The 27,586-nt window shown below is 33.1% G+C and overlaps 2 protein-coding genes across 2 annotated transcripts; one reads left to right on the forward strand and one right to left on the reverse strand.

Moving 5' to 3' along the window:
- Nucleotides 1–5,501: 5,501 nt before the first annotated feature.
- LOC120342792 (ectonucleotide pyrophosphatase/phosphodiesterase family member 7-like) lies at nt 5,502–10,702 on the forward strand. The gene is made up of 9 exons (XM_039411774.2): nt 5,502–5,828; nt 6,722–6,852; nt 7,354–7,505; nt 7,775–7,963; nt 8,026–8,171; nt 8,517–8,683; nt 8,991–9,112; nt 9,429–9,527; nt 10,269–10,702. Exons 1-9 carry the CDS (start codon nt 5,707–5,709, stop codon nt 10,521–10,523), a joined length of 1,383 nt encoding a protein of 460 aa, XP_039267708.2. The 5' UTR covers nt 5,502–5,706; the 3' UTR covers nt 10,524–10,702.
- A 347-nt stretch (nt 10,703–11,049) lies between these two features.
- Nucleotides 11,050–24,770, reverse strand: LOC120342788 (uncharacterized). The gene is made up of 15 exons (XM_078110557.1): nt 24,213–24,770; nt 23,573–23,779; nt 23,001–23,284; nt 22,402–22,449; nt 21,999–22,185; nt 21,231–21,323; nt 20,557–20,812; nt 20,022–20,101; nt 15,175–15,618; nt 14,414–14,620; nt 13,827–14,104; nt 13,381–13,428; nt 13,002–13,188; nt 12,688–12,780; nt 11,050–12,261 (listed from the first exon to the last, which is right to left on the reverse strand). Exons 1-15 carry the CDS (start codon nt 24,653–24,655, stop codon nt 12,000–12,002), a joined length of 3,117 nt encoding a protein of 1,038 aa, XP_077966683.1. The 5' UTR covers nt 24,656–24,770; the 3' UTR covers nt 11,050–11,999.
- Nucleotides 24,771–27,586: the final 2,816 nt, after the last annotated feature.

Consider the following 27,586-nt stretch of genomic DNA (forward strand, 5'->3'; position numbering starts at 1 on the left):
CGGATCGTATGGCACAAAATAACTCCCAAATCGATAATGTTAAACTATAAATATACGATGTATTCATTTTAAAAAGAGACGAATTTAAATTGGAACCTGAGCTAACTATTCTGATAAAGCGAGAGTCGTTATAGGTTTAAGTACGGGTACCTAGCAGATTTTTCTTAACATTTTTACTTTAAACCAATATAGGATTCAAAATGTTCTAGTTACGACATTAACATAAGAAGTGGAAAATGACATTTCACAATTTCTAACAAGGATGTATGAAATTACAAGTGTATCGACTACAACACCGAGTTAATCACAATTTATGTTATAAAGGTTATTTAGCCCAACTATTAGAAAGCGATTGACGCTAAGTTATGTCGATACCGACTAGTGTGACAAAATTAGTCCTTGCTTTATGATATCAATAAAGCTACAGAAATCTATTCAAAGAAGATATGGGTAAAATATTTATAATTCAACTAAAGGGGTTCTGCTTCTTTAGATACCCACAAATAACTTTTACATAAGAATACCCACGAACTGATTAAAATTCTGAGGTTGTAAAGATTTTTTAGATACTGTTTTTTGCCATCGTATTTCATATTTCAAATAATTGAAGAAGAAAGTTTGCATATTGATATAAATAATCAATATCGTTTTTTCATTAAAATATTTTTTTAATGTTTATACAATATATCTTCATACACACTTAGCGGATAATTCATGATTGTCCCTTCATGCAAAGAATATGGGGAATGAGAATGCAAAAATACTGAAGTTTTTATTAAACACCTAATAAAAACAAGTTGAATGATATTAATATTGGAGCGTAAAAGAAAGAAGAGAAAAACCGAGTTTCAATTATTAAGATATTAAAAAGTGCCATCATTTTTCGATCCAAATTGGTTAAATAAGCATGTAATTGCAAGATTTTGATATTATGATTGCAAAAAGTTCATCTCATTAGCACCAGCACAGAAGAGTGAATCTGGCAAAAATACGAATAATTTCTAACAAAATAGCTCGATGGATTGTAGATTTAATCTATTCCAGTTTTTACTTTTGTGAGGCGAGTGATGTCGAGAGTTGATACAAAAATAACTTTAAAATATGTTTATCGTATAGTATTCCGTATTTAAATAAAGAGCTTATTAATATATTTCGTTAAGTATTATTATATTTGTGTTACTTATTACTTTCAATTGATCTTTCTCGTTTTTAGTTTCAGACTGCAGAAGTTGAGCATTAGCACAGATCTGAAGAACTTTTTATGCTAGCCATGATTTTAAAGTCTTTATCACATAACGATATCCATATTCACTTAGTCAGTTAACCACCGCTGAGTGCAAGTGAGTTTAAAATCTTCCTCACCTTCATACACAACTTTCAATAATAAAACGAATAATAAATATGTTGATATTTTTTTATAAATATCATTTGTTATATAATACAGAAACTGTGCGCTGGCAAAAATGTTACGAAAATAAAACTAACATATTATTAGAGGTAAGTTCTTTCGTTGATATCATCATGCAATTTATTGAATCCTGGTGTTAATCATAGCTATCATTTCTAATTGTTTTCAAATAGATTTTAGTTACAGCTATAAAAATCTTATTGGAAGATTTTGAGACAAAATTCACAATGGTTATCATTTTAGATTATTATCAAAATATTTGCCATGTGCTTTCACTAATACCTTCAAATTATCTATGTTGATCTTTATTCAAAAGTATATTTGCTTGTTTAAAATACTAATGTTAAAATGTCGTGCAAAGAACAGAAAACAAATACCCATAAATCAGCGCATACCTGATCATATCAGCTAATTTCCATATAGGACGTACAATTATATATTGCGATGTGAAACCCATAATTCGTGTTTTTTGTATTTACCGATATTTTTGATTCAGATCACACCTTGCTATCATGAATTCAATCAAGCAGAGGGCTAAATTGTAGATCTCTGCAGTTTCCTAATTTGGTTTATCTCAAAGAGAACTTTCATTTTCTGAGATTCGTTTTTTTTTTGTAAAAGCTAGTGAATTAGGGTATTCTTTAAATACAGAAATATTTGAGACTTTGGAGTAAACTTTTTCAACTACACCCACTTTTGGTAAAAAAATCACACTTTTGGGGATTTCTCAAATTGCTCGTTCCAAATATGTACTTGCGTATATTATATATATAGAGTAGACTAGTCAGACAAATTGAAATTTTTTGTTTTTCATTCTCATTAGGCAGCTGCACCAAATGATATCAAAATAAGTTATGTTCTTATGGCAACATCAATAGCTAAACGTATATATATTTTGAAAAGGAAAAGTCGAATCGAAATACAAACCATTAATTTATTTACTGTCTGGTCTAATATTACCAATATTCATTTAGGTTTATTGAATATATCGCACAATTAATTATAAAAATTATTTAATATTACAACGCTTCAAACATGATTATTTCAAAATAAGTTGAATGCATTGTGCGCTGTGTACATTGTGGCTGATTTTTGATTCTGTAATTTTTTTTCCCGTTTGAATATTCAGAAATTTGTGTTAATTAGGAAATAAAAACCATTCAACATTGTCAACGTAACAAAATAACCTGTTTTCAATATTCAGAAAATCGATCTATTTTACAGAACAATACATAGGCAGTAAAAATACAAAAAAAGGGAATTTTATATCTGCGTTCTTATTCAGAATAGGTTTTTTCGTTGTCAGGGTATCAGTGGTGTACATTGTTGTTGTTTGTTTTGATTCTGCAATTTTTCATTACAAGTTGAATAACATAAAAATGCATTAAATTACGATAGTTCGAGGTTCTAGTTTAAAAACAGAATAATATTTGACAGTAATATTTATTTGTACCGAAATATTTTAATATTATAATTATATATACTAGCTTATTTCCAACAAAACATTCCTTCAATAAAAATGTTTATACTTGTTTCATAAACAGGTGCTTGTGATGTGTTTCTCATGGGAAAAGCTTTTGAAAGTATATGATCTCCTGTAAACTGTTAATTACATCTCATTAGACAAGAAGTTCGGTAATTTCCGTGTAATTATTGATCTGCTAATAGCAACTTCTATTGTTTGTGAAGGTATAATGAAAACAAACAACGTACAAAATGATTACAGTTTTGTTTGAGGGGGACTGATTTATCGAAATCATACCAGAAAGTTTTTATTTCTGCCTCAAAATACACCTGTATTTTTAAGTTTTCGAGTTCTTCGTTTAGGCTCTTGCATAGTCAAATATTATGTATGGAAAAAATAACTGAATGTAATCAAACAAAAAATAGAAAAGTTATTTTTCTATAAACAATATTTTCATTGCAAATATTACTCCAGAAATCTATTTTTATGCATACCAAGTGAAATACAATAACATAAAAGAAAAATATTTCTATTGTCGGACGTTTACACAATCGGGTTAAACAACAAACTCCTAATACTCATTGCGTTTCACCGACAGACTCACATTTGACGTAAAATTTAAAATCACTTTTACAAACCTACAAAATTATGTAACAATTTTACTTTATGGTCAAATTACGGAATTTGTTACGTTCAAGCAATTTTCTGTATAATTTGCAATAGCGAACCTCGTGCGAAAAATTGCTACATAATTGAAGGTCACAGTTTTGAAAGTTAGAGTTCATACCACAATAAGATCATTTCTCTGTAGATTGCTAGTGTGACTTACATAGCAACATGACATCAGATCGTTTTTCTCACAAGCCGATTTTTTCAGTACAAACATGATGTTATATAAACTTAGAGAAGTTTTTTTGTTGTCTGATATATTATCTATTGCTCAATTGGGGTGAATTTATATCTGAAGATAGGGCGGACTTTACTGCCATCGTAATGGGCACATAACACGAATGCCTAATTCTCGAATTTAAAAAAATTATAGGCAAGTAAACTTTTTTATTATCATTTTCGGCAAACGAACATCTAATTCGCCAAATAAAATGTAGTGGTTTCGAATATTCTAAGATATAAAAATAAATTTGTTTGAAGACATTATCACAAGTTATGTGTGATAAGTGGGTGGTTATTATTAAGTCACCTTACTCATTCCAAATTTAGAATTTGTTTTTGATTTTATAATGAAAATTACATATAAAAAAATATAGTTTGAGTTCTTGTCTGTTGAAAAGAATTGATATTTAAATTGTTATAAATCTGCAAAAGAACGAGTATGTTATCGCCAATTTGGCGGCCAAAACCCAACGTTTTGTTTGGACATATTGGCGTTGAGAAAGCTGCTAAGCTTTAGGAGTACTCAACTTTGATATATAACAAAGGCAATTAGAAATGCGAAATTCGAGCAAAAACATCTGAGACTTCAGAGATTCAGGAGGGTTAATTAGGGAAAATCAAAGTGCCTAGAGTAATCTGTGTATAGAAAGAAGAGTAATACGGAATGATGAAACTAAATTTTGGCGTACACAGTCTTTCACATTAAGAAAATTAGAAAAATACAATTGTCTTGTCTTAGACGTCATTCGTTCATCTTTTTCTTTTTTCAAATTTCTGCCCTTGTCCGCCATCTACTGACTAAAATTTTTCTTTTTAATTTCTCAGAAGTTCCCGATATCAATTTCAATGAGTGAAATAAACCATTTGATGGCGAGCATTATTCTGCACTTTGATGGGTATAATTGCAATAGAACCCAAACTAAGCGCGGATGTTACAAGAGTGGAACTGGAATATTTTGTTTCTTCAAACTTAGTCATATGCTCCATGCCAGTCATTTTTGCACATGGTTCTAGTTGTGAACTGTCCAATAATACTTAACTTAGAATCACGAAATAAATGCAACGATTCATTTCTATGAGTAAATTATTCGCACAAATGTATGATCCGTGAACAAAAATACCCAACTAATTTGTTCCAGAAAAACATTATTATTTTCAAAGTGAATCATATCACGATGTTGCAAAGAAGCCTATTGCTTTAACTTTAATGCAATATCAGATCATATTCTTATTAGTACAAATTGAATGATAAGATTAGTTTTGTATATCTACGCAGAAGTTAGCCAATCAAATACCCTAGAGTAGACAGTATATGTCGTAATGGCACACCTAGTTATAAATCAATATTGACATGTTTTAATTTATTTGCGATCGGATAATTTACGAACACTGTTGTTATATACATTTTTGCAACGACGTCTAATATTTGCTCAAATATATAATGACGTATTATAAGCACTAAATCACATATTGCGTACTAATTTGAACTGTACTGATACTGATGAAATCTTCTGTCACTGTTTGTACACTGTTTTGAATCGTTTTATTGCAGTTGCAACGAGAATGTTCATGGATTGTTATTACAGCACAAGGCTTGAGCAGTACAATTTTCTTATACGCGATAGTAGGTATATCTAAAGCCAGTGATTCCCTTCCCCGTTATTAACGCAAAATATAGAATAAAGCTGCAAAAACAAGTAGACAGCGTCAGTATTATGTATTATGAAAACTCAAATTGTGTCTCAGAACCATATGCAGTACTTCGGTAGGTATAAACAAATTAGATTTCCCAAACTGACACTTACTTTACCGATGATATAAATATTATGACAAAACAAAAGTTTGAAAAAGAAAACTTACTAATTGTTAAAAATATTTATTAAAATACAGTAAGACTTGTTCATATGATCTTATTTGATTATAAATCAAACAATCATCGAAGATGAACAATCGTGATTACTGCTTTACTTTGCTGGTGGGTTTGTCAATGGCGATTATCCCAACGTATCAATATTCACTAGAAGATCATCACAAACTTCTGCTCATATCTTTTGATGGATTGAGGTTAATTAGCGTTTATTTATTATTCAAAGCATTTTGCTTCTGATCGAAAATTTCGATAATTAATTATATACCTAATAAGTGATAATTTCAAAACTTGTTTTTGCAAATTCTAGTTTGTGAATCCAGTTTGCCTGTGTTTGTCTCCAATGACTTTTCTTCAGTTTGACTCTATATCACTGGGTTAAAATTCTGCTCATATATATAATCGGGTTCCATTACATTTGAACCCACGTACATTTGATCCCACGACAATTGCACCCACATATGGAATTGTTTTTGTTTTACGGATACTTGAACCCATTCTAACCCTAACCCATGGGTTTTAGCACCCGCATATAGATTAAAGCCGCGGATATACAAATGGTTCAAATGTACGTGGGTTCAAATGTACGGTCACCATATAATCGCAATCGGACAAAAAGTGTACACTTGGAACGTTTTGCTAAATTCTTGTTGTTGTTTGGTCACTGTGTTTAAGAAACCGACATACCTACCAACTCATTGATGCTATTATGACTGGGATAAAGTAAAATTGACTGTACTATTTTAGCGAATTGACTAAAATCTGTTCATAATTTTGTTTTTAAAAAAGGATCGTTTTTATTAAGGGCTCGATTGGTGAAAAAATATACGTTTCTTTACTCACACGACCATACTTTCGACTTTATCTTCATTAAAATGTTATTTTTAATAATTTGCATTTTTGGCAAGTTTTGACTAGCCATTATTCAAAATTTTTTTTTTCAACACTAAAAAAACGAAAAACAATCTAACCCTGATTTCCATATTTGTCATGACTGATGAAAATGCAGTTATATATATACGTGGTATTCAATTCGTTATGATTTTTAAATTATTATAACTTAGAAAGCAAAAGTTAAAACTTATTTCAGGTGGGATTATGTTGATCGAAGACCAGATCTAGAAAGTTTCAATATTTTGAGAGAGGAAGGAGTAAAAGCTGAGTTTTTGGAGCCACCTTTTCCTAGTCAAACATCTCCGTCTCATACTACTTTGGCTACAGGTTTGACTGCGCAATAAGTGATTTCATTATAAATACGACTTAGTACATTTGTAATTTAACAGTTTATTTTCACTCTATCGGTCCCTTTATTAAGTAGTTCACGTTATTGGATTCAAACATTCGATCTTGAAATTGCAATTCGTTAAACAAATGAATTGTACTAAATATATATATAAGAGATATCAAAAATATAAATATTTTATAGATTGAAGATACTGCTGAAATACCGCTCTGTCTAACTGTTTTATTTTTTATTTTTATCTTTTTATGATTCAATGTTAGACTCCCTCATAGGTGACGCTGTTGGATGACCATTACTGGTTTATCGCGTTTTCCTTCACGATAAAATACATTTTTCTTGTATTTTACCTCACTGTCCGTACACTTTGTATTTTCGATAGGCTATGTGAAAAATTAACTATTGATTGACTGACTGCACAAAGTTACAGAAAAGCGACTGCACACGTTGTTGGTGTAAACCTTTTCTTTTTATTGTAATAGGTCTTTATGTAGAGAGTCATGGGGTTGTTCACAATGTATATTATGACCGATACAGTAGTGAAGTCGTAACAGGAGATTTCTATAGAACTCTCGCCATAAATGAATGGTGGGATAATGGAGACGAACCTATATGGATAACTGCCAGCTCACAGGTTTTAGACTTTTTTTTTATTTCATTTCTATTATTGGGTATTACAAAAAAAAAACGTTTATTCCGTGGTCAGATAGGGTAAGATAAAATATCATAATATTATTATCCGAAGCTAAATATTAAATTGAATCTGGAAAGAATACTTTCAAATATAGCAAATGTAAAATGCAATATTCTGCAGCATATGTTAATGCCAGATAGTTTGGAAAATAGGCGATGCATTGTATGAAAATTAGAATTATACATTCGAGACATTTACATATACACCAGGGCCTGAAAAGCGGAGGTTACTTGTTCCCTGGTAGCAATGCCACCATCGGCGGAAGAACAGCAACTCGTTCCATTTTACAAACTGCTCGCACTTCAAAAGAAGAATCCGATTGGCAAGAGAGAATTGATGACGTCATTTCGTGGTTTGTCGAAGACAATTTTGACTTTATTGCACTATATTTTGAACAGGTAAACTCATACATTTTTTACAAAGGTAGGACTAATAGTAATGATTTGTTTATTGTCAATAGCCCGATTCAGATGGTCACGACAAAGGCCCAGATGATGATATTATTGAATCTACAACCCTACCACTTATCAACCGTACAATAGGCTATCTTCTTAGTAAAGTCCAGGAAGCTGGATTAACTGACGAGCTCAATATTATCATAGCAAGGTAAATATTTGTAGTCCCTCCGCGTATCTTAAAGTTAATAATTTGTAAAAACGTTGTCACAGCTTTGCCTGCGTTTTCGCTACCAATTGCATTTAAGTTATCGAATCGCACTGCGACTTCTAATTTTTTTCATTAAATTACATTGAAAATCAAATACAGAAAAATACCATTGATCTACGACCAGAATATTAAGTTGTAAAAAATCTTTTCAAAACAGATTGTGTTGCCAGTCACTGCTTATAATTTAAACTGGTTTGAGCTTCGTTCCATCATGAAGTGAGAATAAATTTCCATAACTTAAAACCCCAAAATTGGCTGTGCTAAACATGCGAATATTTTTATCAGTGATCACGGCATGACAACAGTTGATATCGACGTTAGCTTTAATGACGTCATTTCATTGGTGAACTACGTTAACGTCTCAGACATATTTTTCATGTTCCCGTATGCGGCATTAGGACTCGTAGAACCGTACCCAAACGAAAGGGAAAAAGTATACAACCAGCTTACAGGTAAATATTACCATCCAAATGTATTTGTTAACGTTTTGACTTAGAGGTGCATTACATCACTGCATCTGATAAATTATCACATCAATGCTAAATATTGTTATCTGATTACTGATTTTTGGCAATCACAAAAATGCTAACTATAGTGCCCGTCGGTAAAAAAGAATCAGCCACAAAGAAGTGTTATATAGAATTAAAGGCAATTTGCGGGGGATCCGTATAGACCAATTTTATATTTTTTGTGTAACTGAACTATTTCTGCTTTTATTCAATTAAATAGTTTGATTTAATGGGTATAATGCTGATTCAGGGGCACACCCTCGTTTGAATACATTCTATAAAGAAGATTTGCCTGAATATTTTCATTATTCCAACAATGACAGAATTACTTCTATCGTGCTCACAGCGGATTTAGGTTACACCATGTATAGGGTTAGTAATTTTATTATTCTATATTATACTAATATACAAGATACTCTAATTTAGAAAATATCAGGTTTTCGTTTAACATCAAGATATCATATACCACAAGTTAACTAAATTAGACAGCTTCAGCAGAAATAGTTCCTATTCAACAGTACTACTTTGTATAGCAAAGTGTGTGTTATAACAATCCTAAATTTTTTGTTTTCTAGCGACAAAATATTCATTCATTCGTATTTATTAGGTTTAAATTTGAATACAATACCAAGTTTTCAAAAACGTTTTTCAAAAGTTGTTTTCAACAATCAAACGATTTTTTCTTAAGGTTTTTCCAGGATTCCACATTAACAAGGGTGAACATGGATATGATAGCAAATTGCCAGATATGAGAGCTTCATTTTTTGCTATTGGGCCTTCATTCAAGGTAAAAATTAATGAATTAATCAAACTCAAATTTTTATTGACCTATGGATCGATTTGTTGAATTGTATTCTTGGTACTATTGTTGTAGTTATTATTGTTGCTAGACCAATTCCTTCGGAATGTACAGCGGTTAATAATTTTTGCAGTTGCTAGAATTATATTAATTTATATAGTTAAAAATGGGGACTCTGTGGGAGTTTCGTTTTTCATTTTAAAGTTTGTGCCGTGACGTCATCAAAATTAAAACTTGAGCCTTTGTGACTGTTCAATGATTGCATTTCAGCAATCTCGTGGTCAGCCAAGTCGTGTGTTTTTGACAAGGTAGACTACCGGTATGGGTAATGTAAAAGATTTGATCTATACTACTTCGTCTTGGCCTTTGTGTCCATATGTTTGATCATTGCTCTGTTGTTTCAATTACTTTTTACCGAAATTCAGATATTCAGTGAGGGAAAACTTCAGTAATCGGATTATTGGCATCGGCATTTATAAGATATAATTTGTTATTTCCCTAAAATTTATTTTAGAAAAAATTAAAATTCGATATAGTTCAGAAATTGAAATAATAAAAATTTTAGGATGTAGCCATTATTATAAGTTATTTTATTCTTATTTTATAATGTATATTAGGAGCGGAAAATCCAAAATTATAAATTTTCATTTAATTGTGTTTAATCAGTATGACAATTTTTATTTCTGTTTAACTAAAATTTAATTATTGCAGAAAACATTTCTTTTTCAGAAAAACTACATTGTACCGGGATTTCAGTCGATACATGTTTATGAACTGATGTGTCATTTACTAGGTTTGACTCCTGCACCAAACAATGGATCACTCGACGTTCTTTACCCCATTTTAAGGGACGAGTTGCTGGAAACAACCTCATTCACGACGACAAATGTGCAGAGTACAACCAGCGGTGCGCAGCGTCCTGTAGCTGTAGTACATTTTCTGAGTATTCTAACATTGGCTTGTTGGTTGATAAAACATAATTAAAATATAAAACTTAATAAAATAAAACATAATTATAACAAAGAAGGAATATTTTACATTTTGACATTGTGAAGCAAAGAAGGCGTGATGCCGAGATTGTGGTTTAATGAAGCACAACGTTGTAGTGTCTAAAAATGTATGTTATAATTACATTCAATCAGTACGCGCTCATGCTTATTAGAAATTTAGAGACAGTACAAATAGCACGATGAAACGCCCTTTCTATCACTTACCGAAAAGGCGGTCACTACAAACGTTTTTTAGAGTAAGACCTATCATTTTACAAAAGAAGGTTTTGTTTGTGATAATTCTTTGTGCCTCTTTCCTTCATATTCTAGGAAATAAATTCAATTATGTATTGTGGCCCCTTATTTTCATGTTCGGGATAAATTATAACAATGGAGCTAGTTCAACTTGACAAAAAAGATATAACTTAATCTAACAGCGAATGAGGTTTTTACAATAAACTAGAAGTTTTTATTACACGAAGCGTTATTATAACATCTTATTTAGTTTTATTAGCATTACGCATGTCATTCACATTTTTTTTACATCAGCAGTTCAGTACATTAGAAGTCGTATGTATTATACGTATGCAAAAGAATTAGAGAATGAAAGGTTGGTAGTTCAACAGATATTAACATCTTGTTTCCTAATTGCTAGCTCTTTGAAAAAGGGTAAACAACGCCGTACATGCGGAGGCTCAGAACATTCGGGTGTGCAAATTGAAACAGGTGGAAAGTGTGGAGTTGTAGTTTGAAAAGAACAGATACCTAACGGGGCAGGTCAGAAGCTTTTTTCACGATCCCCAAAAATGACACGACACTGTCTAAAGTATGCCGATTGAATCATATGTTCAATAAAAATAGGTATCTGTATTTTACAAAAACATTCGATGCTCCCGAAGTATTTGTACCAAGATGACGCACAACCCTAACCTGGTACACATGCTATGTTCATACTCCATACGGAGCGCCAATAATTCTACTAAAATTCTTTGAAATATTAATACTGACTAATATTTTCGCTTTCAATTGATTTTTTGTATAATACACACTACAACAGAGTGCAGTATTCAAGATATGATTTTGATTTCGTATCGTGAAAGCCAGTGATAAAACTACTAACGAGTGCGTTATCTGAGTCTAGTTTAGAGTGCAAGTCCCAACAGAAATTATCTGTATTATTAACCCTTAATATAGGAAAACTGTCTTAACAATAAACTTAGTGAAGTCAGTAAGAGCTTAAGAGACATATTATTCAAAGATCCTCATCTGAGAAAATCAAAGTTTAGTTAGAGTTAGAGATGTAATGGGCATATATATATATACAGATCATGGAGCAGGATAAAAATTACAAAATATCTCGTCTATCGAGTAAGCGAAAGAAAATTTGCATGTTTTACAAACTTTGTATGTAGCAATTTCTATTAAAAGCGAATTACCAAACAGAAATATTACAATAACTGCATCTTCCACTTTACGTGGCATTTTTTCTTTTCTTCAGTTTGACGTAAACACCATCCATAGGTCTCATAATTAGATCACCAAGCATTTCGACATCTTCGAATTTATCTCGAGATTCCACTTCAAATTTTCGCAACGTGTGTGCCAGAACAACTTTTTCTTCCATGAGAGCAAATTTCTGCCCGATGCAATTACGCGGTCCAGCAGAAAAGGGCACGTAAGAGTATGGGTGTCGGCCTTCACAATTGTCGGTACTGAATCTTTCTGGGTCGAACCTGAAACAAAAAATACTAAATGTATTTTTGCATTACGTCGGATATTCGACAAAAAAACAGTATACAAAATATCTCGTCTATCGAGTAAGCAATAGAAAATTTTATTATTTTCCTTAAGCTTCCTAAAGTGAAGGTCGGTAAGTAGCTGTTTTTGCTCACTACTACCCAAAAGCTGGATGCATATCGATGGTTAGATTAAGTTTGTTGACTTACTATGATTTCAAACGGAACTTTTTTTATGTGGTTTTGTCTTGTTAATAGTATCAGTGATTATGGTACATGCTTCCTCAAAGACTAAAAATAAAAAATGTTGTTTATCACTTTTCGATGACCCTTTCAAATTTTAATGAGCTGAGATTTTTTTTTGAACGAAATCAGGGAAGTTTTAAAACATCGATATGTGTAGACTATAGGAAAATGCGCCACCTTTCTGGATCAGTCCAGTATTCTGGGTTATTGTTGATTTTCTGAATAAAGAGTATACACGTGGTTTCTTTGGGTATTTCATATCCATCCAATCTGTAACATAAGATGCTCTTTTAAAGTACACGAAAGAACACGACTATGGCAATAATTTTTCTTAATTGTGCTTATCTGATCTGCAACTCACACACCCATAGAATACATTATAATCTTGTCAAAATATAATTAAATATTTCTAAAAAACAGTTTAACAAGCTGAATGCCTGGCGGAATGTCTGAAGTTTGGCGATTAAACATTCTAGAAATGCTGTTATTACTTGCAATCGTGAGCTGTATTTCTACCAACTAATGGTACAGGTGGCAGTAACCGATGAGATTCTTTGATGACCATTTCCAAATATTGAAGTTTGCGTAGATCCTCGAACGTTATATTGCGATTCTCGTCGTCGTTGAAAACCTCGTCCAGTTCCTCTTGGATACGTCGTTGAACATCGGGGTGTAAACCTAATTTTCGAATAATTTAACAATGGGTTGAAATTAACAAGTTATCAGCAATTAAGAAATTTTGTTTAAGGTACAAGAAAATATAATAAAGTTCGGACTCATTATTTTTTAAATCGACTCCTTCCTGACTATGACTGGAAAATTTGATTCAAATCTCGACGCTGAACGAGGAGAAATCTAAAATGAACTCACCGACAAGATAAAGGGTCCATGTCATTCCTGCAGAAGATGTGTCATGGCCTATAGTAAATGAAAAAGATAGGCCTTAATAAGCCGTAAATGAACCAGAAAGCTTTTAAAATTTAATTAAAAGTTGTTGTAGGAGATATATCACCGCCACGGTTGACCACCCTGGAGCTGTCTAAGTTGAACGTTTCGCTTTGTGCGGATTCTGTATTCAGTTTACTCTGAAAGTTTTATATTAAAGGTAAAATTGTTCACCAATATAAAGTCTTGATAACAATAAAATATATATTATAATTTACTGAATAATCAATTTTTTATTTATAGTAAAGCGAGATCTGATACCGCCCTAATTATACGCATACTATGTAGTTTTAACGATTAGAATATATACCAATTCAATCTGAATTTTATTGTAAATAAAAGTTATATAAGATTGTGGTCTCAGTGGTTACCTTCAAACATGAATGTGTCGACTTCCTCTCGAATATCATTAATAGAGAGTTGTTTTCCTCCATCTGAAACATTGATCAACAAGTCTAAAAAAGCTTGTCTTCTATTCTTCTGCGTCACGTTTTCCTTGTGTTTCATACGATCTCGGATAACAGATTCCGTGAACTTGTGAAGACGGTCCAGCCTTTCGCTACATTCTCTTCCATCTTCCGTTAAATTGTACGATGCATCAGGCCACATCCATGGACGTTTTATTCGATCGAAAAACAAATGACTGACCCTAAAAACATATATTAAAACACGAAACGTGGTTTATATGATTTGGACACACGTTTGGACCTAACCGTTATGCATTTGTGATTCGTTTTGATATCTGATATATTCGACTTCGCATTTTTGGAGTTTTTCATGACAACCTGAAACTGACCAATTTGTATTGTCCGAAGAGGCGTTAGTTTATTGATTTTTGTATCTAAAATTTGATTAGTCGCAATAATGACGTGGCATTTTCCCCGATGTGCTATTGCTACTAATTTATACTTACAAATTAGTTAATTTTTAAGAAGTAAGGCAAAATTATATCGGTTACCTGGATATTGAAGTAACATATTCTGATTCCTCGTCCACTTGGGCATTCACATTTTCTCCCATCGCTGTCTCACATATAATGTCCAAAGCACATAAACCAACAGGCTTGAATAGTTCAAAATGATTATTTGTGCCGGCAAATTTACCTATTCGTTCAGTAAATATTTCAGCTTTATCGTTCATAATTGGCAGGAAGTCTTTCAAAATGCTTAATATAAATAAATTAAGTTGTACGATTTTATTCAATTCAAAAGATAAATAATCAAGAACAAAATATTAAATTGAGAGATTTCTTTTAATTTTTTTTATTGAAGACCGACGATTACCATTGTTGAATTTCAGTATTTTGTTTTAAAAATATTTTCAAAACTTGCTGAATTTAAATCATCTCCATATATAAAATTTGCAAGGGAATCGTATAATATTTACCAAATGGGGATTTCATTTTAACAATAGCAAATTTAATAGAAAAAAAAGGAAATATCATAATTTAAAACTTACTCATATATTGACGACAGGTTTATTCTTAATACAATATACTTACAATATACGCACACGGACGCAACCGAGCAGCGCTGATGCATATTGGGAGTAGGTAGTCTTGCATAGTTACAATGGTTATAATAACAATATTTTTTCAAGCTATCTTTGGTAATATTTCAACTGTCATTTAATTATATGTTTTTTCCATGAAACATACTCTATTTTATTTTATTACAAATTCATTACACTAGATTACACGAAAAAAATATTAACACCCACCTAAAATGGAATGTGGGAGTGAGCAACTTCCTTCTCGACCTCCACTTGGAGCCAGTCGATGTTAGTAATCCAGTTCCCAACCAATTGTGAAAAAATTGGTAAAAATATGTTTTGTCCAAGTGCTCAGAACTTCGTAAAATCTCTTCGGCTGCCTTTGGTCCCTTGATTAGCACAACAGGCATAGGTCCCCACCATATACATACGATATTGCTGGTTTGACATTCAATATTTCCTTCAGTTATTTTCAAGAGGCTTGCATAAGTATTGTCTGGACAAGAGTTCAGAAGCCTAGCATGTCCGATCAGAGGGTATGCTAGTTGGGATGGACCAGGAATTTTCGCGTATATTGCCCATTTCTTTGCAGCTTTCCTCCATCGTAATATTAACCAAACTAGTAGAATTGTTACAGCGAATACGGAAAAGCTGAGTTCCATAATATTTAACCTATTTTACCAAATAAAAAATCAAATGTTAGCAATATGCTAATATTTTATTGTTGACATCAATCTGGTCAACTGGATCAGAATGTCTACCAGAATTCAATCATTTCAAAATAAATATAACTCACTACGAAGATCAGTATATAATGTCAAAATAACCTCTATCTTGCATATATCATTCACTACACCCAGAAAGTATATTTGGAATTTTACAGAATACTTCATTGTAAGTAGTCATGATTGTTTAATGGGTAAATAAGTTGGCGTCACATGTTATAAATACTCTCTTCAAACCCCACGCACAACATCACCTAAGGCCCAGTGGTTCTTAAACTTTTTGAGCAGCGCCTCCCTTTGAATATTTTACAAACTTCGCGCCCCCCCCCACTTTTTGCTTTGAAAAAATGCTTTTGTGATGGGCATGTTGCTTTATATTGAGATGGCGTTGTAAGAGTGTTGGTCTCATAGCGTCATTGCTCAGATTTTTTAGGCATAAAACGCATCGGAATACAACTTCGCCATTCACTGTCGTATGTATAAAGCCATACTCAAATAGTGGTCATCATACATTCTCCTTTCTCCGCTCAGTTTGCGATACCTGGTAAAGTCAAACAAAGTTTTGGATAAAACTAAACACGCAATAGACGTATGCTTTTTGTGCTTTAATGTATTTTCTGCTTAAACGTTTACATAAGACACGTACAGTTTCAATCAATTGTTTACTTTATCCCTATATTGAGCAGTGCAAAAATTATTTATTGTCTGTTTAAAATACACAACAATTACAATTACAGACTTCTTGGCTTGCCTAACGTCTCCAAAATTCACTACCAATACCCTCGGACAACCACCAGGTTCAAAAATACAGTTTACAAAATGGAGAAGTTCAAATGAATATATGTACATTTTTAGCATAAAGTAAAGTTGTTCATTTTTATTAGTTATTATGCACGTGGACGTTTCCCCGGCCCTTGACCGCTGAAAAATAAAGTTGCTAAGACGTTTGCGATTGCATTTTTTTAAAATCTCGATTGTTTTCGTCAGCGTGACGTGTTATTTAAGCCGTAAAAATCTTTATTTCGGTGTTTATTCTCCCTAAATCAGAAATTTCCCTCGGACATATTTTTGTGCCGCGAAGACGATGATAATTACTTTTTTTGTTCTCGCGTGGAACCTTGACATATGTGAAGGAACGAGTTAGTTTCTATTATATATTCATCAGAGACAAGTTGCTAAAGATAGAATAAATAAGTGAATCCGCAACAAAAAATTTATTAATTGAAAAAGCGGCATTATAATATACTAAAAATAAAACGAAAAACACCATGATTTTGTTTTTGGGTGGACCGCGACAGATTAAACACACTTTCTTAGATCTCTATTTAGATCACTCTCATAAATTCCTTGTGCACATCTGTAGTGTTCTAAAATTAAAAAATTTTACTCCGTGGGATATTATCGCAGACTTAGGAATTTCTCTAACGGTGATATCTTAAAATTTAATCGTGTGGTAGCCTTGCGATGGAGCGAAGTAAGGGTTGCAGGGACAGCTCATATTGGTAAAATTTGCAAGAATACGAATCAAAACAAAATGTGATCGGGCACTTTGCCACATATTATTATGTCCGACGAATGCCGCGGTGTTTTGGACTAATGGTGCTTTTATTTTATCGGCGCAGTAGCAGATTTAATTTATCCTAATTAATATCTAATTCATATTTTTATTATATGCTGTAAAACGATGATATGCCTCCCCCCCATGAGAGAAAAAGGGGCGCGCCCCCCAGTTTAAGAACCACTGACCTAAGCTGTACGCTGCAACGTGTTCGTAAAACTTGAGCTATTCGTGTGAATAGAATACCCGAATTGCTCTCGAGTATAAGATAAAAGTCTTATCCTCATTTTACCCACATGATGACGCAGCATTATAAAACATAGTTGTGTTTACTTTCGAGTTCAACGACTTCGAAACATCCCATTCATTGTGCAATAAGCCACGCAAACTAGGCCAGCATTGTGCAGAAAATCTTGTAACAAAGTTAATCATTAATCTGGACACAGCTCGTAAGGGCAGATGAATACATCTACTCATATTCATACACTCTACATTACGTACAATTACTTTTATATCGCCAATTATGGCCCAAACGTCCTCAGTGCAATTTATAGATATATCGGAATCATAATATATACATGAAGTATTTTCATCATCCCTAATCTAAGATGATAAAAGCTCCAATCGAAATACGATCGTACCAAACAAACACAATACGCTGCTAGCTCGATTCAAAAAATCTTGATATAGGAACACCTTAGTCTCTGGTAAAAATACTCAACACTGATCGGAAATTTTTACGCAACTTTTCATATAAGGTATGTAAAAGCAGGGTTAGGTGATAAACGAACTGGCAGAAAATATTATGAAGTCCGATGGTTTATGACAACAGCTACCTTGCAAACCCTGCTTTATATAATCAACGCCTATGTCTCAAAGAGTTATCAGCCGAGCCCCAATATCTCGATTCATTGTACTCGAATAACCTGAACCATAATGTGTAACCGCAACGGGATGCTCTCATGTACAATACATGAAATACATTGATAACACACCAGACTGAACAGACGTAAAAGATATGCAACAATACATTATTATCTATGACATGGACAGTTCTGCATTGAAGCAAAACGAACGAGTGTGCGCGCTGTTTTTGACTGTGCCAGCAACTTATCGTATTGTATAAGAAAAAGACAATCTCTCAGAGAGAATGCCGCAAAATTTGTGTAATTGCTCATTAAATTTAGAAATTTAGTCCCAATCGTCATCAGTATTCTTCATTGCTCATACCACTTGCATCAACCCGTAACTTCCGCAGCGAGTACCCAACAGAGGCGCCATATCAGATGTATTCGGAGTATCCGGTTGTTTGCTTTTTGGCAATCGCAAAACTATCAAGTCAGTAAACATATTCCGTTGTGTACTTGTGCTATTGTGCTATTACATCCCCGTTTGACTGGGAAGTCGTTGCAAGTTCTCCAGGCGCATATTTTTATTTTGACATTGTGTTGAGATTATAGTGGCCTAGCCCAGAGTTTTTTGGGATATAATTTTTTACGGACCCCCATCCTATACCATCAAACAGGAAATCCCCATATCCCGATTTTATATCAATTTATGTGCGTAACCTAGGAGGAAGGATGATGTTCCATTTGGATTTAGAACACAACAACACAAACGACAATAATGTGACCGAAACATTGGTGACAGGCAAACTCGTAGGCCCAATTCTACAACAACGAACTAAGTTAATTGTGTATACTTGGATAGTCTCTCACAATTAACTAACTGGGTTTCACGCCTTTTTCTGGCAGCAGTGGGGCCCAAATGACCTTGGCAAATTCGTACAAGTTCTCGACTGGTGATAACTCAATACCGCTTGTGATGAAATTGAATTAGCGCCATCTAATGTGGCCAACGTGGCACCATCGCCGAGCGATCTGAAATGTAATAATAGTCGGCGTTGCAAAGCTTGGGTTTTATTTGGTTAGCGTGCGTCAAAGTTGCTACATCTTGTAACTTGTTCTTTTTCTTGTTTTAGTATAGTAATACCGGTAATCTTTAAGTTAATAAAAGCCTAGAAAACAGTCTAAATGAGTTTTTCTCGAATGGTCTCACTACACCGCTAACGCATACAATCAATTATTACCGACGATGTAACTCTGTGACAGAGGTTAACCTCACATACGCTGAAAGCAACGATCGTCTGCATATACAACAACTTTTTCACTCCCATTGTTAAGATCTCGTAACAATTACCATTCGAGATTGCGTTAACTTACGACTATATTTCGTTTATGAATGTCTATGTAACGGTGGATATACGTTAAATGTATATATTTCAGACTTCTAACATTGCAGTGGACTGTCTGTGTATTCGTCCCAGTTTGGAAAATCCTGACCTAGCCGCTCTACATTTAAATTGTTTCTGCGTCAAAAAAGCTGAGACCAACTCAATTGAAATTTGCTTGGATCATTTAAGAAGGTTTTTAATAAAATAAGAGATTACAAAAAGTTTGCAATATTCAGTATCAATCTTTGAGATTGGTTGCTAATTGATGTTTATTGCCTTCAATATCCGGTCAAATTTTAAAACAGCTTAGCAAACAACAAGTTTAAAATTAATTCGCAAAGAAAATTTCAAAACGTTTTTCAAGCTATAAATAACATAGATTTTATGCTTTTCGATGTTTATAGGCTCTTAGAAAGACAGTATATGTAATAATAATATTTATATTGTCAGAAAAGTGAGTTCTTTAATACATAATTGCACTAAAAGGTGTATAAGAGAATGAGTTGTTGCGGTCAGGTCGTTTATTGGACATGAAATGTACATATGGATCGTTTAATACCGATGTTGTTGTTGATCATCTTGTTGGTATTTCATTTCTTCTTCTTTTTGTGGTGAAATAGTCGCTTTTCTCTTGAACCACTGGACCAATTTTCAGTGATTAAGTTGTTGTCGCTTGAAGCCTATTAGTTTTATTTATTCCTAAATTGTCTGATATATCATCCAAAATTTGGCTGTAATCTTTTTTTATTAGTGGAAACACGATTTTTAATCCACCAAGCTTGAAGTTTTTCGGTATACCGGTGATCTGACGCACTGCAGGTAGGTACGGCATGGCAAGTGACTGTAAAAGGTAAAGTACTTCAGCTGTGTGTCCATAGTTTCAGCTTCGTCCAGCATATGATTGATGGCGAAATTGTGGAGAAAATATTTCATTTTGGCTTTCGTGTTCATATATTTGCGCATTGTTCACTTGTCATTCATGTAGTGTTTTTTTGTTGGGACGAATTTGAAACTGTTGCTAGCAATTTTCTCCAGCAAAAAAAAAGTCCTGTAAACGTTTGTGGGTGGATTATACCATACCGAAAGACTTATTCAATATTTTTTCTATTTTTCAGTTTCACATAAACGCCATCCATAGGTCTCAAAATTAAATTCCCGGTTCTTCGCATATCTTCCAATTTGTCACGAGATTCAATGTCAAACTTCCTTAAAATGTGTGCAAGTACCACTTTTTCTTCCATTAAAGCAAACTTCTGACCAATGCAATTTCTTGGGCCGGCGGAAAATGGAATATAAGAATACGGATGTCGACCTTCAAACTGCTCGGTCTTAAATCTTTCTGGATCAAATCTATGAAAAATATTAATTAGTTAAATTTTTAAATTCGTATGTACAAAGCCTAAAAATAAAATGATATTCTTGTTATTCCCATCGAATAATAATTTTGTTAATGTGTATTTCCCATTTAATCCAAGCTCACAATAGTAAATTTTAAGATTAGTCTCTGTAGAATAATCTTTTTTTATTGTGTAAAACTCCGAACAAAACTCCTTCAAAAGGAAAACTACCGGTACACATTGGCTACTATTTTGGAAAGGCCGTATGCTTCGTTCAGAATTACACATACCAATCAACGGCAGTGTGAGTGAGATAATAAGCATACCTAAGATCTTTAACTTGAAACGCCAACAAAATTAATTCCATGGTTAAACTGCTTGATTATCGCGCCAATATATGACAAGAAATAATATTAATAAATAATCCTCACTTTTCTGGATTGGTCCAACATTCCGGATTGTTGTTGATAAATTGGATGAAGATCATGCAATAAGTCCCTTTAGGTACGTCATATCCATCAATCCTGAAATATGTTTTGATTATTGCGTAAAGTCTTCTCTGAGACTTAATATTATAGATAGCTCTAAAGAAACTCAAACGTGTATTTTCATTTGTCGGGTCACCGATAGGAACTAATCTTAAACTGTTCCATATAAAATTTCGCGACTATAGATGATATTTTAAACTAGTCTCAACTGCTACAAATATTGTATTTTTTGTAATATGAATTTTCGAATCTATTCGATGCTTATGGTTATAGCTAATTAGAGATATTTGTTCGACTTAGCGAATAGATGATAAATAATCGTTTGAACAAACACAGGCCCTTTTATTGTTTAAATTTTTTACTTATTTCCTAACAAATAAGTTTCATCTGATAAATATTGGAGATTTATTTTGACTGTTTCTGGTGTCTTGTTATAACAGACAGCTTCGTGAAATATCTGTTATAGCCAGGTGATTTATCTATTTGTGGCTTCTACTGGTGTTGAACTCATAGAACAGATAAAAAGTTCGGGCTGTAATGTTTGAATTCAGCACGTTTTTTTTTAGCTTCGATTTTATTTGTTGAACGGTCAGTTGGACCAAGTACGCTGGTTCTACACGCTGTTGTGCATTACTCTAAGTTACACGTCAGTCATATAAAGTGCAAAATTTTCATGGTATTTCAAATATCGACATTCATTGTGATACTTACTTGCAATCGTGAGCTGAATTTCTACTGACTATTGGGACAGGTGCAAGGAATCGATGAGATTCTTTGATGACCATTTCTAGATATTGAAGTTTCCGAAGATCTTCGAATGTTATTTCGCGATTGATATCGTCGACAAAAATATTGTCCAATTCCTCTTGAATTCGACGTTGAACATCGGGATAAGTACCTAATTAATTCAATTTATAAACTACAAATAAAGCATTTTTATCGAAAATTACGAACTTAGACGCGTTGTATCGAGACACCAAGTTTGGCAACGTGTTACAGTTATCATTATTATTATCATATTATCAATACATCACATATTTCTAGGCTGTTTAGAATAAGAAAAAAATATGTTTTAGTATAGCCTACATTACACATTTGAAAAATATCATCTTACCAATAAGATAAAGAGTCCATGTCATTCCTGCAGACGACGTGTCATGACCTATAACGAGAACAAATGGTGTTTTTAAGAAAAGAATTTTGCTTTTGGTCATATTTCGAATCTGTTCAAAAAATTGTATTACGACTAGGAACAATTTTATTAAAATATACGGTAACCAACACGTTTTGTAAAATTGTTGAAATTTTGAGAGGATTAAGGTAATTTAAGAACGGCCAAGTTTATTAGATTAAATTGTAGAGATAGATAAGACATTCTCAAATATATCGAAACGAAAGCCAAAACGAAGTAGTATCAAATTTTTCACAGTGCCAGTACCGATAGTCCTCCTCATTCAAAAGCTTCTGATTTTGCTGACCAAGAGATCGCTGTAATGCGGCCGCAGAACCGACACCAGGTGCGCAATTTTTAATTTTAATGACGTCATCACAAAATAGGAGTCGGAGTGAAAAACCCTTTGCATAGAGCTCAAAGAAATTTTCGAAATAATTGAATGTAGTAACCTTCTAGAATTTCACGTAACCCCAACTGTCAGTAACATCAACAATTCAACAAAACGATCAATAGTGTCCAATAATTGGAAGATTTGTTACCTCCAAACATGAATGTATCAACTTCCTCTCGAATGTCTTCTATAGAAAGGTGTTTTCCTCCTTCTGAAACTTTGATTAACAAATCTAAGAATGCACGACGTCTATGGTTCCTAGTATCGTCTTCCTTGTCGAATTTCGACATACGATCTTTGATTACTGATTTTGTGAATGTGTGAATAACGTTCAGCACCTTCCTGTATTCTTTTCCCATTTTTGTTAAATTGTAAGTTACATCGGGCCACATCCATGGATATTTGAATCGTTCCATTAGCAAACTAGTAATTCTGATTTAGGATTAAAAAATATATTAAACTGTATATCTATGTACATTAAACACTCATAACTTTAATTTAAATTCCCGTGAGTTTGTACAATTTTATCACTGACAATTCTTGAAGTAATAGGTTTCAAATCTCCAAACGTTTTCCTTTGAATGCTTATACCCATGGAATATTTTTCTTAGTTACGACACGATTGAGATGCATGAATGAGATACAGAAAAAAAAATGCATGACACAGGAACGATTAAATATAAAATAGATAAAATTAGGTTATCAATTGAATTTATTAACCTGTGTATTGACGTAACGTATTCTGATCCCTCGTCAACTTGAGCATTTACATTTTCTCCCATTGCTGTTTCACATATGATGTCCAAAGCACATAGACCAACATGTTCCAATAGTTCAAAATATGTGTCCGAATTTGCAAGTTTTTGTAATCTTTCCGTGAATATCGCGCACTTATCATTCATACTTGGCAAAAAGTCTTTCAAAATACTAAAAAAAGCGGAATAGGTAAAGACAGTTTTGAACTTAAACTAAGTAAGCACTAAATATTGATGGCCAGATTTTTAAATTGATTAAAAGCTATAATGCCTGTTCAGTTTATTAGTACGACTGAATAGAAAAATGTTATTGAGATTATCTGATTCTTTTTTCTGATACGCCGATATCAATCTTCATGAAGGATTTATGAAATCAAACTGCTGATACTATTTTAGAAGCACCAGTTGATTTTAATTCTGTAGACACTTATATGCTTAAATTTCTATAATTTGATCAACATTTTTCAACGCCACACTGGCCAAATTCCTTCTGTAAACTATACATCTCTAATGGCAAAAATTCAAGATAAAATTACATGACATTTTTATGCTCCCATAATATTTGATTTTACCATAACATATAACAATAAATGTAAATTCAATACTCGAAGTGGAACGCAGGTGTAAGTAATTTCCTTCTAGATTTCCATTTTTCGCCTGTTGCTGTTAATAATCCCGTTCCAAGCCAGTCATGGAAAAATTTGTAGAAATACGATTTGTCCAAGTGTTCAGAACTTTTCAAAATCTCTTCTGCTGCTTCTGGTCCCGTGATTAACACAACAGGCATTGGTCCCCACCATATACATCCTACATTGCTTTTGCGGGGTACTATGTAGTCTTTGATTATCTTTACTGTGCTTGCGTATACATTATCAGGGTAGAAATTCAAGAGCTGGATGTGTCCAACAGGTGGATACGATGTTGGTGGACCAGGAATTTTTGCGTAAATTTTCCATTTTGTAACGAAGTTTTTGGCAAATAAAATAGTCTTTATTATTATCCAAGCCAGCACAACCGTGAACACTAATGCAGAAAAGCTTAGTTCCATAGCCACACTGATCTCTTACGGTCAGATATTGTAATTCTTTGGAATGAAATGACCAGAAAAGTTTGGATTTCTAAATATCTGAAACATAAAAGACTTAGATTAGACCATAATCACGGTGACAAATCTTTATGATCTCAATACGGACCGACTTATAATTACATAAATCTTGATGCTATTTCTCAATACTGTATTCCTGAGACTATCTTGCAGTAACAACAAACATGGCATAAAATACTTTGATCATGGTCGTTATGCACGATATCTTTATTGTACATATTTACCATTCCTTTCTTGTTTGTTTACGATTAGTTGCAGCTAATATCAATTTAAATTTCTGCTTTGTTGTTTATTATTCTATAAGTTTGCCCTTTGTAAAATTTTCAAAAGATTTTATTGCAAAAGTTTACAAATTCTTTATAGTTGTTCATTTAACAGAAGGGCTTGTATATTATGGTTTTGTGCTCTTGGAATATTTGAGGTCACCTCTATGATAGCCTTATCTGGACACTACAAGGTGATATGTCAATAAATATTTGAGGTTCTATTCCATATCTATTCCTCAAGTAACTAGTAAAACCACTTCCAACTTTTAACATGAACAACGATATATTCTGCAATTTCATCCACTTCAAATTGCAATCCATGGCCAGATTGCAACCTTTCCTGCAAAGAATAAACAATGTAAGCTCAAGGTCGTCACGAATATGACCTCTGATTGTGTAACGAATCAGACTGATTCTTTGGAAAAGACATTTGTCATGACATCTTGCTTTTACGAACGGAATCGACAGGTCATGAAGTGGTAGGTCGACCCACAGTACACATACCAACTGCAAAGAGTCTGTATGTTATTCTGATATGTAAAAATCACCGTATTAAAAATATTAAACTAAAATTTTATTATTAATTCTGTATAACTTTGTAAAGCTTGCCATACTTCAGCCTTAATCGGGAGCTCAGGTAAATAGTTCGACGTTAAAATCAACCGTAAAACTCAAGCAGTCGAAAAGCGTTGCCACAGGCGTTTTCTCTTTAAATGTGTTTCAGTTAGATTGATTCGTGTTGGAGTTAAACTTTTAAACGATTACCTGGTATGTGGATGTTTTTTAAAAACAAATTGAAGTCGGGTATTTAACTGCGGTTTTATCAATGAAATATAAATAAACTATTGTGATACTTTGTCAATACCGACATTCAAAATTAATCAATTTCAATATAGAATTTTACTTAAAGTTCGAGATTTTTTAAAGTTCTTCTTTCGATATGTTTTTTGAGCGATGTTGTTTGTACTGCACTTTTATTCACTAAACCTCGTTACATCGATATATATATTTATATATATATATATATACACTATATTAACTATAACATAACGAGACTTCGGCATACTCAGCGTTCTGCCTTAGTTACTGTTACCGGTCTATACAAACTTGACTACGTACAACGTTACAGCCATTCTCTGAACTAGTGCGAAATCTATCAAAACAGCGTGACTTGTCTAATACTGCTCTTCTGCAACGTAGTGTAACATAGCCTGCAACGCATCGTAATACCGCGTTCAGCGTTAGTTCTGACGTTTCGGGGATCAGACAGGAACGCCTCTAAAATGAGACAATGCAGTGGATATCCGTTTTCTCTGCTGGATGTACATGTACATTTTTTATGACTCTGTTGGGCCAACGAGATTATTCTTCAATGGAACTGATTTTTAAAAATAGTTTAATTGAATATCTATTTGTCTTGTCGAAAGCAGATATCATAATATACATATTTTATGAATTTCCTAAAGAAATATAATTATAGTTCATCAATATACACGCATATCTGTGTACAATGACTCAAGTCGGTGGTGCAATATGCCATCTATTTGAAACGCAACCGAAAAAGCTTATCAAGCAGTAACGTTGCCGCCTGCTACAATGCTATTATTTTGTACTATGCTATATAAAAAATTTATCAATTCAAAATCACGAGTAATGATGCCGTAAGCCAATGAGCATTAGTACAATATATATAATACTTGAAACACAAAAAAAGTCTTGTTTTTATGAATTATATTTCTATTCCAAGAGTACAAATACTGTTATAAGTGCAGTAATTTGATTGTGTAAAACGTTTGAAAGAAAAATCCTATGCAAAGTAACATATATTACAATATTTGATTGAATGCAGTCACTTATTAACAAACGACCACGGCTTTAGGTTAGTTTAATTAATATGCTATTGCTAATCCTAATACAATATACATCAAGCGAAAGCAATTAAGCCTACGCAAAAATCATATACATACATAGTTTACACAAATGCTCAAAAAATACCAGTGAATGCCATATCTACATAAAATATTGTTGCACGGCTGAGCATGTGCTTGGTCGCCTCGACGTGGTTGTGCAGACATTAGAATCAAGCGTAACATGAAAAGTACGTCAACTTTCATTGATTATGATGGCTCAATAACTTCGGTAAGGTGAAATTAAGTGAGCCGTGAATTCAAGCAACTTTGCACAAAATTTAATTTCTTTCGAAGTTTTACTACAGAGATTACATATATATATGTTATATATATGTTATATATATAATATATATATTATATATATGCACTCACAGGTTAAGTGCACGGTCCTAAAACAACTCAGGCAAGCAAGATTTCAGATCCAAAAAATCCGGGGGTAGATAGGTCTTACAGCGTATGTCAATGAAATCGGGAAATTTGGTTTGGTTGAAGTCATCAACGACGGCTTAGACATATCTATTATACCACCCGCGTGTTTTTTAAAGATATTTTAATCCGGATAATCTGCTTAACAGTCCGCTTCTACAGGAATGCCCCGAACACTGATACGTGTACCGGGGCCACGCGATAGAGAAAAGCGAATTTGGCCAAGTGGGAAATCGATCGGGTTTACTAGGGCTGACAAAAACCTATCACGA

Source organism: Styela clava, chromosome 3 (genome assembly GCF_964204865.1).
Source record: "Styela clava chromosome 3, kaStyClav1.hap1.2, whole genome shotgun sequence".
NCBI lineage: Eukaryota > Metazoa > Chordata > Ascidiacea > Stolidobranchia > Styelidae > Styela > Styela clava.

Excerpts from the sequence above, each read along its gene's own strand:
- LOC120342792 (XM_039411774.2), top strand. The coding sequence starts at position 5,707 with ATGAACAATCGTGATTACTGCTTTACTTTGCTGGTGGGTTTGTCAATG. Across the intron at positions 5,829-6,721 it reads ATATCTTTTGATGGATTGAG|GTGGGATTATGTTGATCGAA; the intron begins GTTAATTAGCGT and ends AACTTATTTCAG. Across the intron at positions 8,684-8,990 it reads AGTATACAACCAGCTTACAG|GGGCACACCCTCGTTTGAAT; the intron begins GTAAATATTACC and ends ATGCTGATTCAG.
- LOC120342788 (XM_078110557.1), bottom strand. The coding sequence starts at position 24,655 with ATGGAACTAAGCTTTTCTGCATTAGTGTTCACGGTTGTGCTGGCTTGG. Across the intron at positions 23,285-23,572 it reads TACGTTACGTCAATACACAG|AATTACTAGTTTGCTAATGG; the intron begins GTTAATAAATTC and ends ATCCTAAATCAG. Across the intron at positions 14,621-15,174 it reads ACTCCCACATTCCATTTTAG|CATTTTGAAAGACTTCCTGC; the intron begins GTGGGTGTTAAT and ends ATTTATATTAAG.